The sequence below is a fragment of the Pipistrellus hanaki genome, assembly GCF_964339955.1.
Source record: "Pipistrellus hanaki genome assembly, chromosome: 10".
NCBI lineage: Eukaryota > Metazoa > Chordata > Mammalia > Chiroptera > Vespertilionidae > Pipistrellus > Pipistrellus hanaki.
In genome coordinates this window covers 43,097,326-43,115,848 of record NC_140512.1, presented here as the reverse complement: position 1 = coordinate 43,115,848, position 18,523 = coordinate 43,097,326, and the positions used below count along the sequence as shown (strand labels likewise).

At 37.4% G+C, this 18,523-nt stretch overlaps 1 protein-coding gene across 1 annotated transcript in view; it reads left to right on the top strand.

Moving 5' to 3' along the window:
- The window catches only part of CNTNAP2 (contactin associated protein 2), a 1,655,791-nt gene that overhangs the window by 872,759 nt on the left and 764,509 nt on the right, over positions 1-18,523 (top strand). Inside the window, exon 9 of the mRNA XM_084896487.1 lies at positions 11,110-11,259. Coding sequence (XP_084752613.1) covers positions 11,110-11,259 — 150 coding nt within the window. The remainder of the gene's footprint in view (positions 1-11,109; positions 11,260-18,523) is intronic.

Below are 18,523 nucleotides of genomic sequence, written 5' to 3'. Positions count from 1 at the left end.
TTGTTGTTGAATTGAAGATTACAGAAGAAGTAGTTCATAAATATATGGAGATGTGCCCTTCATGGTTCAATACTCACAGTTGGAGGAAACCATTGAGCCAAAATAGCAGAAGCTGCCTCTCACACTAGGAGTCACGTGGTGGGAAAAGTAGTAGAGAGGTTTGCAGAAAAATAGCTACTGTGAAAGGCAGAGATGGATTCTTTTTCCTGTGTCTGTGGCTTAAATACATTATTTAGGCACTGCTTTGAGTAAAGGATAAAAATTATTCAGTGGCAAGTGATGAAAACAGAGTTCTATTAAAGGGCAATAATTCAGAATTGCCTGAAATGAAAAACTGTGGTTCAATTAGGCATTTTATGATGTAATTTAAAAATAATGATTTACACTCAAATCATAAAGAAATGTGCCTCAACATAACATTTTAATATCTCTCTCCTATGGCAGGACTCCGATCATTATTGTTCTCTGAACTCATGAGAGTCTGAGCTGTGAGTGGCTGGATAACCTCTCTCAGGAGAAACTGTGCTCTCCCTGTGGGTCTTCAGAGCACACAGGTGTAAAAAGCCTCTATTTAACCCAAGCCACTTACATTCACAGTCCTCTGTGGTTAATATGAAAGTACTGCTTTCAACAATCTTTAAAAGAAAAGAGGGAATTTTAGGATATGTACTATTTTAAAGAAACCCAACCTTAGATTCTGAAAATTGTTCATTTTAAGCTTTTAGTTTGTTACAAAAATTTAGAAAAATAAGAAAAAAATGACTCAAGAATTAATTAACTTAAGGTAAATGTCCATTATCTTCATTTATGATATTCTAGTATACTTTATGATATTTTTTTAATATTCTGTGACAGAATGGGAGAGCAGTCCACCCTCCAACCTATCATATAGCTCTCTTTACTCCTTAAAAAGTGCCTTTGGGACACTGACAAGATCATGTGCTCTGTAATCATTTTATCCACTTCTCCAGCAGCCATGAAGATGGGAGGTCAGCATTTCCAACAGCATACTACAATTAGGCTACAGAAAATAAGAGTACATCCACATTTGATATGACTGCTTATCAATGACCTCCAGCTGGATACAAAAAATATCTCATCTACATCCTGCCTTCTCTATGTATTTTTTATTTATTTTTTCCTTGTGCCATACTACTCCAGCTTATGAAATATAGAAAATATTTCAGGGAGGTTATGAAAATGTATGTTTAAGTGTTTAAATCTCACTAGATAGCACAATAAGGCAAACTTCTTGAGAGCGGGATTCATCATACTTATTTTACAAGCTCTACAGTGTTTCACATAGGTATGCCCTCGGAAAAAAAGAGGAATTGATTGGAAAGCCTTTGCCATTTGGACAGTGTCAGTTTCCTATAAACAAGAATGATTTTGTGCCTTTAGAGAAAATTGTAAGATACTTCAATCTATCTGAGACATATGTGAAACAAAGATAAATGACTAAATATGACTTAGTTTAAATTTAAAAAATAAATTGTAATGTTAATATTGACAAATTATTTTCCCAAAATGGTATAATAATTTCACATCAATAATTTTCTATTTAAAACAGAAACAAGGGGTCATTGGTGGGGGGGAGAGGGAGGAGAAATCTGTAATGCTTTCCACAATAAAGATAAAGAAATAAAACATAACAGAAAGAAAACAGTGACTGTATACTATAATAATACATATTAAATTTAAATCAACTAACTGCCATATTTTTATAATATTAAGGAATAGAAAATATAACCTATAAGCCATTAAATATTTTAAAAATCAAATAAGAAAAAGGACTCCAAAAAGCATAAAAAAGTTGGTAATATTCTCATTGCCCAATGAAGTTGGGTGGTACAATGAAAAGATTATGGACTATATAAAGCATGATTCCTAATCTGAACGAGGAGCTAAGTCCCTGCGATTTTATATACACTTTTAGTATCTATGAATCAGGAGTTTTCTTAGTCTGAGAATCATGGTTTTCTTCAGATTTTCCATATAGACTATATACCAAATTATTTCACTGTGTCAATGCATGCCATGTTCTGAACCGCTCCTGGTGGTCAGAGCATGTCATACCAAATGGTCAAACTCCTGGTCGAACAAATTGCATCTTAGGCTTTTATTATACAGGATTACTGATTTTAAGAGCTTTTAGTATATTATTGTATTATGTTCTCTTATCAAATATGTTACTTTGTTTTGCTCTCTGTCTTGCCTTGAATTTTCTGAACCATGTCCAGGATAGGCAGAGATACTTCATTTTGGTGGAGCCAAATTTAACAGGCGATGTAAGAAATCTCTGATAACCCCCATGCCCTGAAGATATTGTTTTCTTTCAGAAGTTTTATAGCAGGGCTTTTGTGTTTGGGTCTAAAACCCATCTAGAATTCATTTTCATGTGTTGTATAAGGTGAAAAGTGAGATACATTTCCCCCCTACATTCATTCAGATGTTCACACATAATTTAAGAAAGGAAGAAACAAACAAACCTTATCTTTCTCCATTGAGTTGCCTTGATGCCTTTGTCAAAAAATAATGGACCACATATGTGTGGGTCTATTTCTGATCTCTTTGTGAATTCTTATAGCTTTATAGCAAGTCTTTAAATCATGTGATACAGCTCCTAATTTTATTTTTATTTTTAACTTGTTTTTTAAATATTTGTTTTTTTATATTTCCTTATGCATTATAAAATATTATATTTATTTTTCTACAAAGGCCAATATTGGGATTTTTACTACGATGGCATGGTATATATCTACATTTATTTCAAGCTTTAATTTCCTTGGCAATGATTCTGAGATTTCAGTGTAGAACTTTAAAAATTCCCCAAATGAATGATTTGCAGATAAGGTAATAAAATTGACTAATTTGAGCCTTTTTTTCTCAGAAGATTCTGGGTAACTGAAAAGAAAGACTCTGCCCATCCCTATGATTCTACATATTAAATAAGCAACTGGGTCATTTCCAGCAGCTCATGAAAAAGCTGGAGAGCACAGCTCATGTGCTCTCCCCAGTGTATTAGCCTGGTGAAAGGTTCCATTCTAGGAGCTCTCTCAGAAAATTCATTTTCTCATGTGGCATTCTGTCCCACCGAGACAGAAACACAGTTAGCAGTTTCTTCAGCTTAAAAAAATAGAAGTATTCTGTGCCTGCCCAAGAACCTTATTTCATGTTCTGTCTGATTGTAATTGGTCATCTATTATAGAAGGTAGTTTCTATTGGCAGGTAGAAGTGAGCAAGATTGAATTGGATCAATTTCCCAATGATATGGAATTTATGTAGATAAAAGACATAGTATGTGACATGTTTATTTAGAGATGCATGCTTTCTTTTCTTTATTATTGCATATATTATTGTTATGTATATTACATAAGAGAGAACTACATAATTGCCTAAAGATGAATTCAGATTCTAGGGCATTTTTCTTTCAAGATTAAGTATTGAGCAAAAGATTGAAAATGCTAGTCACTGTAATTTTATTTGAAACCTATTGAAACAGATGTTACATCTTGGTTTGCTACTGTATTTTAAATAGTTTCTTTCTTCAATATTCATTAAACTAGTCTTTTCTTCTTGTCTTTAATAAGAGTAACATCTGTTTCTTCTAGTTCAATCAAAGCAACCACCTCAGGAGTCTCACTTTAAAAATAATGCTATTAGAGAGACAGTCTAGATAGAATATGCTTCATTACCATTTTACATTTGCATACTACACAAGCCTTTCTAGCAATTACAAAGTTAGGGAGATGCTAGAGAAAATATTGTAAAACAATTTAGTCATCTTATGGGGAAAAAAAATTAAGACCAGAAGGCGGAATATAGTTTTAAAGATGTTGGTTTTAGGTTAAAAACTGCCTTTGTGAAAATACTGGTTTCCTTTTGGAATGTACAGTTGAAAAGTTTTCATCATTAGGAATTGGTGAAGAAATGGAGATATCTATTATAGTCACATCTAATAATCTTTCAGTTTAGCCGAAACCGGTTTGGCTCAATGGATAGAGCGTCAGCTTGGGGACTGAAGGGTCCCGGGTTCGATTCTGGTCAAGGGCATGTGCCTTGGTTGCGGGCATATCCCCAATAGGGGTGTGCAAGAGGCAGCTGATCAATGACTCTCTCTCATCGATGTTTCTAACTCTCTATCTCTCTCCCTCTCTGTAAAAAAATCAATAAAAAATATATTTAAAAAAATAATCTTTCAGTTTAAAATTAAATCAAAATGTTGCAATAGTATATTTTTTATACAAAAATGTTTTAGAAAATGTATACTGTGGTATATCTCAGTCTCCTCAAAGTTAGTCACCATGAGAAATCCTTGCTTGGAATTGGATTTAGTTTTTGAAAATATAACACATTCAGAACCACATCTATTAAATAATCTAGTTTTACAAAATTCATTTTGCTCAAGATTGGCTTTAAAAACAGTTGAATTTGATATTAACAAGAGATACATTGGGAGCTACCTGTCCAAATATTCAAAGTCCTCACCACTGATATTATACTACTGGATTCATATTGAGGAGGTGGGTATTCATAAAGAAAACCAATTGTAATAATTTCATAACAGCTAATGCTTATATCAATAGAATTAAAGTTCAACAAGATAAGGCGATATGTAGAGAGCTATTGTCACTCACTGAATAAGAAACACTAACTAATATGTACTGAATGTTAATTATGTACCAGGTACTGTTCTAAAGGATAATATATGCCCTTAGTTCTCACAATAACCCTAGGGAGCAGATACTTCTGTTATCCCCATTTCACAGGGGCGGGAAGCAAGGCAGAAAGAGGTTAACTTGTGGGAGGCTCAGCTATTAGGTGAGCAGAAATGAGATTTGTATCCCGATGTCTGACTTGAGTCCATGCACTTGACCATTGTTCTATTCTGCACTCCTAAGGGTGGCTTTGTAGGCCAAACACCCCTTCTTTTACTAGCTCAGTCTCTCATAGGGGCATGTTTCATATGTGCCTGAATAGAATAAAATCCCCAATGTAGGGCATTTCTCCTGCAAGATCATTAAGAGTACCTTTTGACTAACTCACATATATAAACTTTTACATGCAGCTTTAACAGCAGTGTGTTTGTCTAACCTTGTCAGACTTCTGGCACATTTATTTGCAGAACAAGTCATCTTTACCTCGAAGTTGTTTGAATGAAGGGATTTTTTTCCATGTGTAATGCTGTCAGTGGGCACGTTTTTCTAAGCTTCAAATGCCCATTAGCATAACATTAGGACTTTTTTTTTTTCAGTTGCCCCAAATATGGATATTTTTGATGTCCACCTTGTTCAAAAATGTTATACTTGTTTAGAAGGATATTTATAACAAATATACCAATATTTGTAATTATGAGGTAATAATCCAAAGAAAAGTACTCAACTTAAGTTTCAGCTTCTTCTTCTGTGAAAGCAATGAACCAAAGCCTATGTGTGTGTGTGTGTGTGTGTGTGTGTGTGTGTGTGTGTGTGTGTGTGTCAGAGAGAACAGGTAAGGGAGAGAGAAATAGAAACATCAATGATGAGAGAGAATAATTGATTGAATGCCTCCTGCACCCCCCCCCCCCCACACACACACATACTGGGGATTAAGCCTGCAACCTGGTCATGTACCCCGACTGGGAATTGCACAGTGACCTCCTGGTTCATAGGTTGATGCTCAACCACTGAGCCATGCTGGCTGGGCAAAGCTTCTTTGTTTTTTTATCTAATGATACAGATATACTGCTTCCCCAGTCAGGAGGCTCTGTTCTAGTGCTAATTAGAAATACAAATTCATTTATTTCTCAAAAGAAATCTATAAAGTGGACATTGCTATTTGCATTTTAGAGAAGAGAGACCTGAGGCACAGCGAGGTTAAGTAAATTGCCCAGGTTGGCAAGAACAAGAGCAAATGCAGAACCCTGGCTCCTGGACTGGCCCTCTTAACCACAGCATTGTTTCTTGTGCTTGGCTCTCTTGTTGCTCACTGTTGAGAAGAGTCCATACAGATACACATACACTGTGTATAGATGGTGCCAGACACGGGTGGGCACTCAGGAAATTTGAGGCATAAGTCTCTTTTTTAAGTTCGAGCATCAGCACCCTTCTTTATCGGGCCTGTCCTGACCACTGCCCAGCCATGAGGAACACGCTGTGTAGCAGGCATGGGTCGTTGGTGGGTGTCTCCCTTCTTAGGGACAGTCATTGGCTATAAGACAGTGAGTGGAGGAATAACACCTCTTTCACTGCAAAGGAGAAGTGCTGCTTTAGTTCTATCTAGTGAAGTGTTCTTTGTGATTTATGTTCTTAGATATTTTTAATAAAACTTGGAATGATAGTACATTTCTTTCCAGAATAAATGTATTGATATTTATTGTAAGTTTATATCTTATATCAATGATCTGATCAGCTGTGGTGTTCTGAGTGACTTCCATATGGCTTTGAATTTGAAAAGTTCTTAAATGTCATTAATGTTTCATTTCATATGAACTAAAAGTTATTAAGCAATATTTTTAATTTGCAAAATTCCTTAAAGAGGTGATTTATTATAGCTTCTGATGCAAAACTTATTCTGTACTACTTCTTCCAAATGGCAGATAGTCTAGGAAGTGATTAATGGAAAACACATTTTGGAGCAAGTCTGCAAGAGAGGTCATATAATTTTATTGTGGTCCGTCTTTCATACAAAGTTGTTTGAGTCTCCATTGCATTGGAGAGAAAAGACTCAGGCAGAGGTGAAATATGCTGAAACCATGGCCTCCTCTTTTTTTTTTCTCATCATAAAATGTGACAGCTGAGTTCTGAATAGTGGGGAAAACTGCTTCTTGCATGTCAAAAGGTCCAGATTAAAGTCTTATCTGTACAAACTAATAACACGATAGCAGGTTTAAGAGCACTGATCCACTCATTACAAAGTGAAGAGTCAACACAGAGCTCTCTTTGCTCAGTTTCACAACATACAGAGGTGGTTTTAATAGTCAGGAACTTATTTTAATGTGACTTGGGGGAAAATGCTAGAGTTTGCTTCTCAGCCGTATAGTATAAAACTTCCATTCTGATTACAATTTTAAGAGAAAAACACCAATGGAAAAAAATACTAAAAGCCCTGTCCAGTGTGTCTCAGTTGGTTGAGCATTGTCCCATGTAATCAAGAGGTCACCAGTTAGATTCCTGGTCAGTTCACATGCCCGGTTATGGCTCACTTCCCAGTAGGGGTCTGCAGGAGGCAGCCAATCGATGTTCCCATCTCTCTCTCCCTTCCTCTCTCTTTAAAGGCAATTAAAATATTTTTTTAGAAAACATACTGAAAGACATGTAGTATGTGATCTTCCAGTACAACAGAAATCTGACATTGCAAATGCTGAAACTGGATTGTGTCTCTGTTTATGTGCAACTCCCATATTATGTGAGACAAAGATATCACCAGAAACTGAGCTCTTGTACAGTGGTGGCAGCAAATTGGGGTGTGTGTGTGTGCGCGCACGCGCGCATGCACGAACATGCATGTGTGCACGGTATAAGAGAACTCTGACCGTAGATGCACAGAGGTTATATAACATGCTTTCTTTTTTGTTTTGCTTATATTTGTGTGTTTGTTCTAAGAATTCAGCCTCTGGAACCAAACAGATATATCTGAGTTATAATTCTAAGTTCTGATATTTATTAGGTACAGATGCTTACATTTTATCAGATTCAGTTATCTCACCTACTTATTTTGGAAATATATACCTATATAGTTTAATTTTCTGTGAATTATAAGTAAGTCAAATGCAAGCAAAGTGCTTAGCAGAGTGATTGCCATAGGAAGTGTATCTATAAATACTTGCATATAAAGAGACCATGAAATTAGATTTGTTTCTAGAGTGAGCCTTCGGGGTATTATTATTTTTTTTATAACATGAAGATGAAGAAAAATTCAAAGAAGCAGCACATTTTCTTTTGAGCAATTAGATAATTCTCTCCTCCATTGAAGAATGGGCTTCATTATATTTGAGGCCCATTCCAATCACAGACTGCTGAATCTTGCCTCTGGATGATTATTAACATGAAAAGTTCAAAATAATAATTGGAACTAAAATGAATAGAAATCACAGTTCAGGCTCAGATGTAGCAGTGGCTGCTACCAACAGGCTGCTTTTATCTTTGGTCCAGTGTCTCTAGTAATTAAGTTTCCTGGAGAAAATAAAGTAACTTTTTATTTTAATCTGATTGAAATAATAGATATTTTGCCATGAACAATTAAGCTGATGATCTTCTTTCATAAATTCATTTTGTGAAAAAAAGATTTTCACAAGGACTTTTAGAAGGCTTTCTGGTCTACCATAGAAGATGGGACACTCTGTCAACTAAAGATATCTTCCAAGTGGCTTCCTCTGATGTGTGATTATTTGGGATTAAATTTGTGGAATGAACATTTGTAAGATTGATATACTTGAGATCCTAACCTCATTTTGAAACAGGGTTTATCACATTGAAAAGGCAAAAACAAAAGCCAGAATCAAAATCAGGCTCTTTTATGGTTAATTCATACTAAACCCAATTTTGTACTTGAAAGAAAAATCTTATGGTAAAGATACAGGCCAACTGCTTGAAAAGGAAGTTTTTTAGAAAACATTGCTACTACTTGTCAGACAGCTAACGGATTTTAATTTAATTTAATTTAATTTAAATTTTTAACTCCTTTATTGATTTTAAGAGAGAGAGAGAGAGAGAGAGAGAGAGAGAGAGAGAGAGAGAGAGAGAGAGAGAAACTCACTTATTTGTTAATCTACTTATTTATACATTCATTGGCTAATTCTTTTTTTAAAATATATTTTATTGAGTTTTTACAGAGAGGAAGAGAGAGGGATAGAGAGTCAGAAACATAGATGAGAGAGAAACATTGATCAGCTGCCTCTTGCACACCCCTCACTGGGAATGTGCCTGCAACCAAGGTACATGCCCTTGACTGGAATTGAACCCAGGACCTTTCAGTCCACAGGCCAACACTCTATCCACTGAGCCAAACTGGTTTTGGCTCATTGGCTAATTCTTATATGTATGTGCCCTGACTAGGAATCGAACCTGCAACCTTGATGTATTTGGATGACACTCTAAGCAGTTGAGCTATCTAGCCAGGGCTTGATTTTAATTTTAGAATAAAGTTTTACATTTGCATAGTAATTTCAGCACAAAAATCATATTTATCTATGTATATGTGTTATATGTTTCATAGTTTGAAAGTCATTTACTATTAGTTACTTTCTATTTCCCCTGTTGAATTAAATGTGATCCAATATGGAATTTCAATTTCCCCTGTTGAAATAAAATGTGCTCAAATACGCAATACTGAATTAAAATTTGAACATCCTAAAATGAATACCTGAGCCGAGACCGGTTTGGCTCAATGGATAGAGCGTCGGCTTGGGGACTGAGGGGACCCGGGTTCGATTCTGGTCAAGGGCATGTACCTTGGTTGCGGGTATATCCCCAGTAGGGGGTGTGCAAGAGGCAGCTGATCGGTGGTGTCTCTCATCGATGTTTCTAACTCTCTATCTCTCTCACTTCCTCTCTGTACAAAATCAATAAAATATATTTAAAAAAATAAAAAATAAAAAAATGAATACCTGAGATATGATATTTGTAATGATATTTACCAATATAATTTATAATGATATTTATCAGTAAATACTACCTATATGTGACTATCTTCAAAGTTCCAAAAGGCCTTACTATTTTTCTTTAAAGTAGCATTCCTGTTTAACAGTATAAACTTTATTTATACTATAAAGCAACCACTAGTTTTTGCTTTTGCTGTAAAGGACCACATAGTAAATAGTGAAGGCATTGCCAGTGAAACAGTCTCTGTAGGCACTGTTTTTCTTACTCTGTCCTTGGCAATGTGCAAGCAAATGAGCATGCCTGTAGTTCAATAAAACTTTATATGGACATGAAATCTGAATTTTATATAATTTTTGCATATAATTTGACATTTTTATTTTATTGATTTTTAATTATTAAAATTTGAGAACATTTTTAGTTATCAGGCTGTATCAAAATGGACAGCAGCAGCCTGCATTTGGTCTGTAAGCTTTGGTTTTCAAACCTTAGACCAGAGCCTAGGAGCCGACATCAGCGTTTCATTAATTTACTCTCATTCCATTTTCTATGCCTTTACCTGCTTAGGCTTCTGTTTCTTTGGTGAAGCTGAAGTGTATCTTTAAGTTGCTTCTACCTGTGGTTCTATATTATTCTACCTAGAGCTGTCTAAAACAAGATCACTTCCCTTGACATAGCATAGAACTTTAAAAGGTCAAAGAAAGCCATTTTGATCCTCATAAACTTCTCTGTCTCTTAGTGTATTTCTTAAACTCCTTCCAGATATTTGTGTTCAGTGGCCATTCTCTGTATGCTCCTTAATTTTCTAATTATTCTTCATAAAATAAACAGAAATTAAACAGAAACTTTAAATTATTATCTATGTAATGGAGAGCTTGATAGGATTTTTGTTTCCTAAGATCTTTGTCCTAAGCAACAATGAAGTGTGAGTATTAGGGGTGAGTGTTGTTGATTTATTTTGTTATTTTTTTATTTATTTAAATATAACCTACTTTATTATAAAAATACCTTGTTGGTAAATGATCTGATAATTTATCTCGCTTATTAGTGATCAATTAGCACAAATAACTATAAAAATAGTTAATTTCTATCAATTGTACTTTCCATATGTTCTTATTGAGAAAAATTAATAATACAAAAACAGTTCATAAAAATAGCCACATTAGACAAATCATAAATCCATTTTATGATGATAGAGGCTAGTAAAGCTAACCAGAAAGTAAGTTATTAAATTAAAATAATTCATTATTACTTTCCAAACGACTTTATTTACTTCATTAATTTTGCCAAGTACCACAATGGCACATTAATATTATCTCCTTAAATTGGTTTACATTACTCCTTACTTGGTTCAATGCAGAATAAAATACTTACGATGTTAAATAAACATGACATATCAATTGTAAATAGTACTGAATTTTCCTATATTAAGATACAACTAATTTTAACTTATAAAGTTCTAATTGTTGATATTAAACATTGTTTAAAACTGAATCGTCTTAGGAAAATAAATGTATTTTGTACTTTACAGGTTCTGGGCTGAACGATGGACAGTGGCATGAGGTTCGTTTCCTCGCTAAGGAAAATTTTGCTGTTCTCACCATTGATGGGGATGAGGCATCAGCTGTTCGAACTAACAGTCCACTTCAAGTGAAAACTGGAGAGAAGTACTTCTTTGGAGGTAAAAGACTGCCATTTTTTAAAAAAATCTTTTAACTAATACATTGCTAAAAATAAAGTTTCAATGAAGTTTGATTATAAAGTATATATATTTGCTTCAATGGACACAGTAGATATCAGGAAAATCAGTCATATCCCATTGTGTTAAAATAAGTGGCAATTTTGTTTCTTCACGATGAAGGTACTAAAATGACATCAGCATGTTATTCTAGTCCAATTCGTGTATAAAGCATGGGATTCTGAAACTACTATTTTCATAATTTTATACTCAAAGGTCCTTGTATTCTATATTCGTCACCTATTCTTGTGTGATTACCCCAAAATATGGTGGCTTACACAGCAAGCATTATCTCACAATTACTCTAAATGAGGGAGTCAGGCATGGCTTAGCTGGGTCTCCCATGAAGTCATACCCAAGCTATTGGGTGTGGTTACATCATTTGAAGCCTGAATTTGGCTAGGTGGTCTGCTTCCAAGAAGACACACACCATTGGTTGACAGTCAGTGCTGGCTGTTGGCTTGGGGGCCTTAGTTCTCCTTCACGTGGCTCTGATCCTTCAGGAGGCCTCTCCTATAGATGACTGGACTGAGAGGGAGGGAGCTGGAAAGGCAGAGAAAAGGAGTAAAGGAAAGGAGAAGGGAAAGGAAAGCCACAAGCAAGAGAGAGTTTCTATGATGTAAGCCCAAGTTTTCTTACAATTCAATCTTGTAAATGATATCCTACATATACAGTCATATACAGTTTATTATTATAGAAACTAGAGGCCTGAAGCAGGACATTTGTGCAAAAGTAGATCACCCTTCCCCTGGCTGCTGGCACCTGCTTACCATATTTTCTGGCATATAAGACGACACTGTGTTCTAGTAAAAAGCCTGCTCAGATTGGCCAGAGTCAGAGGGGCAGTCTATTAAAAAACTAAATGGTGTTGCCTTGGAAGTGGGGGGGTAGTGTTATACAGCGAATATAGGCCTAAACCTATGTTTTAACTGTAAAATTAGGGCGTCGTCTTATACACCGGAAAATACGGTACTTCTCTCTGACACCCAGGACCTGGATTCCCTCCTTCCACCAACAGGTAGGGACCTGGGCTTCCCTTGCAGTCCCTGCTTCATCTGGAAGGTCATCTGGTCTGATTAGCATATTACACTTTTATTATTATAGATGAGTCACTAAATCTAACTCACACTTAAAGGAAGGGATCACACAAGGACACAGGGGTTATTCAGACCATCCTAGAGATAGCATATACCTACCTTACTTCTTAAGTAATGTAAAGATTAATAAGGAGGAGGATTCTCTTAATGATAAATGTTACATATGTAAAAGAGTGTTGTAGCATAAACAAGAAAGTTTTCTATGTTGAGGAATGCATCCTGGAAGAATTTCTTTTTTTTTTTTTAAATCATTGATGAAGTATGGTGACACCTTTTATTAATGTGCTAGGTTTTTTGTTTAGAGCAATATATCTTTTGTTAAGTTATTGCCTTTCTCATCTTAAATCATGCAATGTGAAATCTAAACAAATACACTGTATCATTAGAAAATGCCTTTGTTTAAACTTTAAAGATATATGTGCACATATATTTGCCTCTAAAATATAGCTATTAATATTCACATGTATATTTATCTGCTTATATAAAGTAAGTTTATAGATCATTATATGTATTCATTTTTTTCTAATTATTAGAATAAGTCTACTTGAGAGCAGCCATATCTTACAGGGGTGGGGAAAGTAGGTTTACAGTTCATTGTATGTGAAACAGCTTATTTTTATATTATTATTTATCAATCATTGTTATTATTTATTTGTATTACAACTGTAAATCTACTTTTGACATCCCTGTGTGTCTTGTTCCCAACTGAATCCCCAAGGTTCTACAAAAATTCCTGGAATATAGTAGATGATGAATAAATAGTTATGAATTAATTAGTAAATTCTGGAAAATAGGAGAGACAAGCATTTTATTCTCTGTTAGTAAAAGAAGAAATAGACGTAACCGAAACAGGTTTGGCTCAGTGGATAAAGCATCAGCCTAGTGGACTGAAGGGTCCCAGGTTCAATTCCAGTCAAGGGCACATACCTTGGTTGCTGGCACATCCCCAGTAGGGGGTGTGCAGGAGGTAGCTGATGGATGTTTCTCTCTCATCAATGTTTCTAGCTCTTTATCCCTCTCTCTTCCTCTTTGTAAGAAATCAATAAAAAAACATATATTTAAAAAAAAGAAAGAAAGAAATAGAAGCCTTAGGAGCTTTAACTGAGTTTGTAGGCAGTACCTGAACTCAAGATCTCTGACTCCTGTACCAGGGAGTGTCTCCCTCTGTGTCATGGTGTGATGATGAGTGACAACTTGGAGACAGAAGTCCTGACCTAGACCTCTGCATCTGTAATCTTTCATGGCAGTTTGGAAATTGAAATAAAAACTATCAAAGTTTAAAAAGGCTCACAATAAATAGTTAATAAGTGGATGAAAGTTAGACAAAAATGTCTTATTGATGTGAGAAAAAGCAGCCCAATAACCCAATTGGTTTTCCTCCAAAGAGATAGTTGATATGATGGTTTTTTGGCCAACGGTTGTTATTGTTGTCATAGAAAATGGATCACTCTAGTCAGTTGGAAAGCTATTGACAATTCCTACCCATACAAGTGCCAGTGGAATATCTTTGGCCATGAATGAGCTTGCTGATTGTCTAAGGCCATTTTGATCTATTTCCATCTAGATCTATAAGCAAACAACTATAACCACAAATTTATGGCACAGAGTTTATAGGAGATGAGAGCTTTATAGATTGCTACTTACTTTACTAATTTTGGTTTTCAAACTGAGCAGTCTGCAGCATATTTCTTCCCTCTTGGATTGCTGACGCTCCATTGAGAAAAGCTGTCAGCAAATGGTTTTGATACTTCCTTGGTTATGTCTTCATTAGCTGAGTCCTTAGGGTATGTAGAAATCACTAGGGGAATTCCTTACAATTCAAGTTCTCAGGTCCTGCCTCTACAACATGAAAATGCAATATGCTGAGAAACTAAAGAATTCTAAATCTCAAGTGCTTCTGAGACCACTGATCTAAGGAAGGGAATGTAGATTGACGTCAGCCAAGTTGAATGCACATTGGTTTAGATTCTTTTTGAAAGATAAAATCAACCAGTGAAAAGTGTGATAAGTAAGAAATGGCTACTTTTTAAATAGCTTTGGCACCTTGAAACAGTGAAATAAAGTCAGAGTCCAAAGTCTAAGGCACAGGTAGATTTTTAGTAAGTGAACTAGTGACCTGGTACATGATATTCATGCACATTAAAAGAGAATTATTTAGAAGAAATATTTTAATATTGCTATTTGCCCCTTCAGAGATGAAAGAAAATTCGTAAAATTTATATAAAAATCTTTCGCTTGTCAGAGTCTGGGGCGCACTGCAAGAACCAGAGTCAAGTTCCCACTCACCCATGTGCACCTCGAAATCACAGGAGACCCCTACCCAGATGGCCCCACCCCCATTTGGCTAAATCCAGAACCGGCTGGCTCAGGACCCCCAGCTCAGGGCCAGGGCAGGGAGCACAGCCTGAGGTCCCCTGTCAATCCCTGCTGGACAGGGGGCATGCCCTGAGGTCCCCCACCCCGGTGCAGGGGTGAGGTGCGTACTGACATCCCCTAGCCTGGTTCCTGTGTGGGACATGCAGCCTGAGGTCCCCATCAAGCCCCACCAGGCAGGGGGCACAGCCTCAGGTCCCTGCTGATTGCTCATTAAGGCTCATTATGGGAACTTGGCCTCCACTGTGGGTGAATCCATCTTGTTATGGCATGATGGTCAATTTGCATATTCCCTCATAATTAGATAGGATAATTGTAGCAAGTTGGCACAACATTGTTGATACACATCTATACTAATAAAAGAGTAGTATGCAAATTGGTCAGGATGTCCGCACAGTAACAACCAAATAGCAGGCTGAGTGGGGTGACAAGGCTGGCAGAGGAGTTAGTGAGGGATGACCAAAGGACTGAACAGCAGGCTGCATGGGGCAACCAGGCCAGCAGGGGGGTTAATGAGGGATGACCAAATGATGGTACAGCAGACTGGGTGGCATGACCAGGCTTGCAGGGAGGTTAGTGAGGGACAACCAAACAACTGAACAAGCAGGCTGCATGGGGTGACCAGGCTGGCAGGGAGGTTAGTGGGGGGGTGACCAAATGACCAAACAGCAGGCTGCGTGAGGTGTCCAGGCCAGGGGGGGGCAGTGAGGGGTGACCAGGCTGGCAGAGGGAGGCATTCAGGGGTGACTAGGCTGGCAGAGGGGGGCAGTGAGGGGTGACATGCCAGCAGGGGGGGTAGTTGGGGGTGACCAGGCCAGCATAGGGGGGCATTTGGGAGTGACCAGCTCAGCAGGGGGAACAGTTTGGGGACCAAGCTGGCAATGGGGACAGTTGGGGGTGACCAGGCTGTCAGGGGAGCAGTTAGGAGCAATCAGACAGGCAGGCAGGTGAGCAGTTAAGAGCCAGCAGTCCTGGATTGTGAGTGGGATGTCCAACTGCTGGTTTAGGCCTGATCCTTGGGACTTCCCCCAAGGGGTCCCAGATTGGAAACGGTGCAGGAAGAACCCCCTCCTTTGCACGAATTTCATGCACCTGCCCTCTAGTGCTTCTATAATGTCAGTGAAATCCTAGTGCTCTGACTTGCTCTACCTTAAATAACATGTTCTCTTTGGGCAGCTGTAGCATAGTTCTGGAAGTAGGATTTTTCTACACTCATAGTCAAGCCACAGCAAGCCTCCTAAGCTAGTGGTTGGCACAGGATCTCTAAGTTGTTGAGACCCTATTGCCTTCTCTAAGGCTCAGGTCATAGGCCTCACTGGGCTCTTACATCATCTTACACAGGCTGCAGGTGTCTAGAAAAGATGTTTTGCCAAACTACATATCCTTAATACCTTTAATTTCACCACTGAGATGTCATTTTTAGTGTCATCTAACATTTTTGCTATCAAACCACTAATTTCACCAAAGAAAACCCAACCTGGCATTCAGGGGATTGCTTGGAGGAAGAGAGCAGAAATCCTGTTTTCTGAAATAATGCTCAGGACCACCTCTGGCAAGTGGCTTCCCTATTAAAACACTGGCTGCCTCTGGGCTGTAACTTGAAACACACACAACTACACAGGTTCACACCATTTATGCTGAAAATGTTAAAATAAGTCACCGATGTTCTAATGAAAGCATCTTAGGAAACGTTAGTATAGTGGGATGAAATATCGACTTTGTTCCAAAAAAAAAATAAATAAATGAGCTTTGTGAATGGTGCATACTTGATTTTGGATCCTGGCTTCACTTTAGTTGATAGATAAGTTTAATAATTTGCCCTACTTTCTTCAACTATTAAAAGGCAGTAGAATCTGCTTTGTGAAATTACACAGCGTGACCTGTTAAACCCAAGGCCTGGCTCTAGGGATGCTAAATAATGACTGCCTTTCCAATTTATCTTGAGACTTTTAACTCACAAAGAGACAACCCTTCCCCACACACAGGGAAGATTCCAGATTCACACTATGTGCTTATCCAAAGCCTCACCAACTTCACTACTCAAAGCTTTCCCTCATTAAACACAAATTGTAAAGGTCTCCTGCCCTCGTGTGCTTAGTGACAGCCGCTAAAACACATCCCCGCTTTGTTTGTTTTGAATTTAAATCCTAGTCATGCATCTGCTTTTGCATGGACTGCCTGCTGTTTCACATCCCTGAGAGGATTTATCTCCTGTGCCTGCTGCACACTAATCCCAGGAAGGTCTTGGTTCTCCTCCGTAACACTCATGATCAGATATTTCAGCACAGAGTTTTTTGGCTAGTTCTTTCCTGGGAATGAACAGAAAAAGAAAGTTTAGGATATTTCTTCAGCAAAAGATGCTTCATGTGTTTTAACTCTCCCTCTACCACTCAACTGCAATTCCTTTTGTTAACACTTTATTAACTTTAATAATAAAATAATAATAAAATAATTAATTTATTTAGTAACTGCTTGCTTGGTAATAAGTTTTCTGGTCTTGGCCCAGGGCCATTGTAATAGGAGAGTGGAAAGATTTTTAATTTCTAAATTGTCTTAAGATTGGCATTTTTTATTATCTCCATTGTTTTCATTTAAAAAGAGGAGAGGCCGAAACCAGTTTGGCTCAGTGGTAGAGCATCGGTCTGCTGACTGGAAGGTCCCAGATTTGATTCCGGTCAAGGGCATGTACATTGGTTGCGGGCACATCCCCAGTAGGGGGTGTGCAGGAGGCAGCTGATCAATGCTTCTCTCTTTGATGTTTCTAACTATCCCTCTCCCTTTCTCTCTGTAAAAAATCAAGGAAATATATAAAGAGAGAGAGAGAGAGAGAGAGAGAGAGAGAGAGAGAGAGAGAGAGAGAGAGAGAGAGAGAGAGAAAGAGAGAGAGAGAGAGAAGGTAGTAAGAAGTTCCAGAGCCAGTCTTATTGGAAGGGAGTTGTAAGAAACACAGTGGGAGGTGGCAGCTGAGAAGAAAGTGCCAATCCTTGCTCAGTTAGCCTGGTTCAGTGGTTGAGCATTGACCTATCAACCAGGATGTCAAGGTTTAATTCTCAGTCAGGGCATATGCCTGGGTTGTGGGCTCAGTCCCCGTAGGGGCGTGTAGGAGGCAACCAATCAATGATTCTCTCTCATCATTGATATTTCTCTTTCTCTCCCTCTGTCTATCTCTCTGAAATCAATAAAGATATATTTTTAAAAAATAAAAGATCACATCTCTTTCCAGTTACACATATAAACTCACCTGTGCAAGCCCTTTAATCCACTGAATACAGTTAGTAGTTACAGGTACAAGGGGCCAGAGGATTTCCTATCCCCGCCTGGACTGCCAGTTTCTGCCACATGTGCCTCCCCCCAATAAGCATTAGGTCAGAGATACTGATTGTGCTGGCCTGGAACAGCTGATCTTATCAAAACAAGGGATAAGATTTAATTATTATGGCAGATATAACTTTTCAGGATCTTGAAGATAAAAATAATTGCTTATTGGATCAGTTTCCATGTTTTATCTGAGTGCAATATATGTACATGACTCAGGGGTAGCAGAGCCAGGGTTTAAGTAATTTTATTTACTAAATATTTACTGAAATGTGGCAATATTATTTCTGCTGAAGCCATTTTCTTACTGCTGAACCAGTAAGAAAAAGAAAAGAAATTTGCTCTCAGAAGGTTACATTCCAGTAGAGATAACTAACACATTCATAAATTGAGTCTATTTGGGAGACAGTGAATGGGGAGGG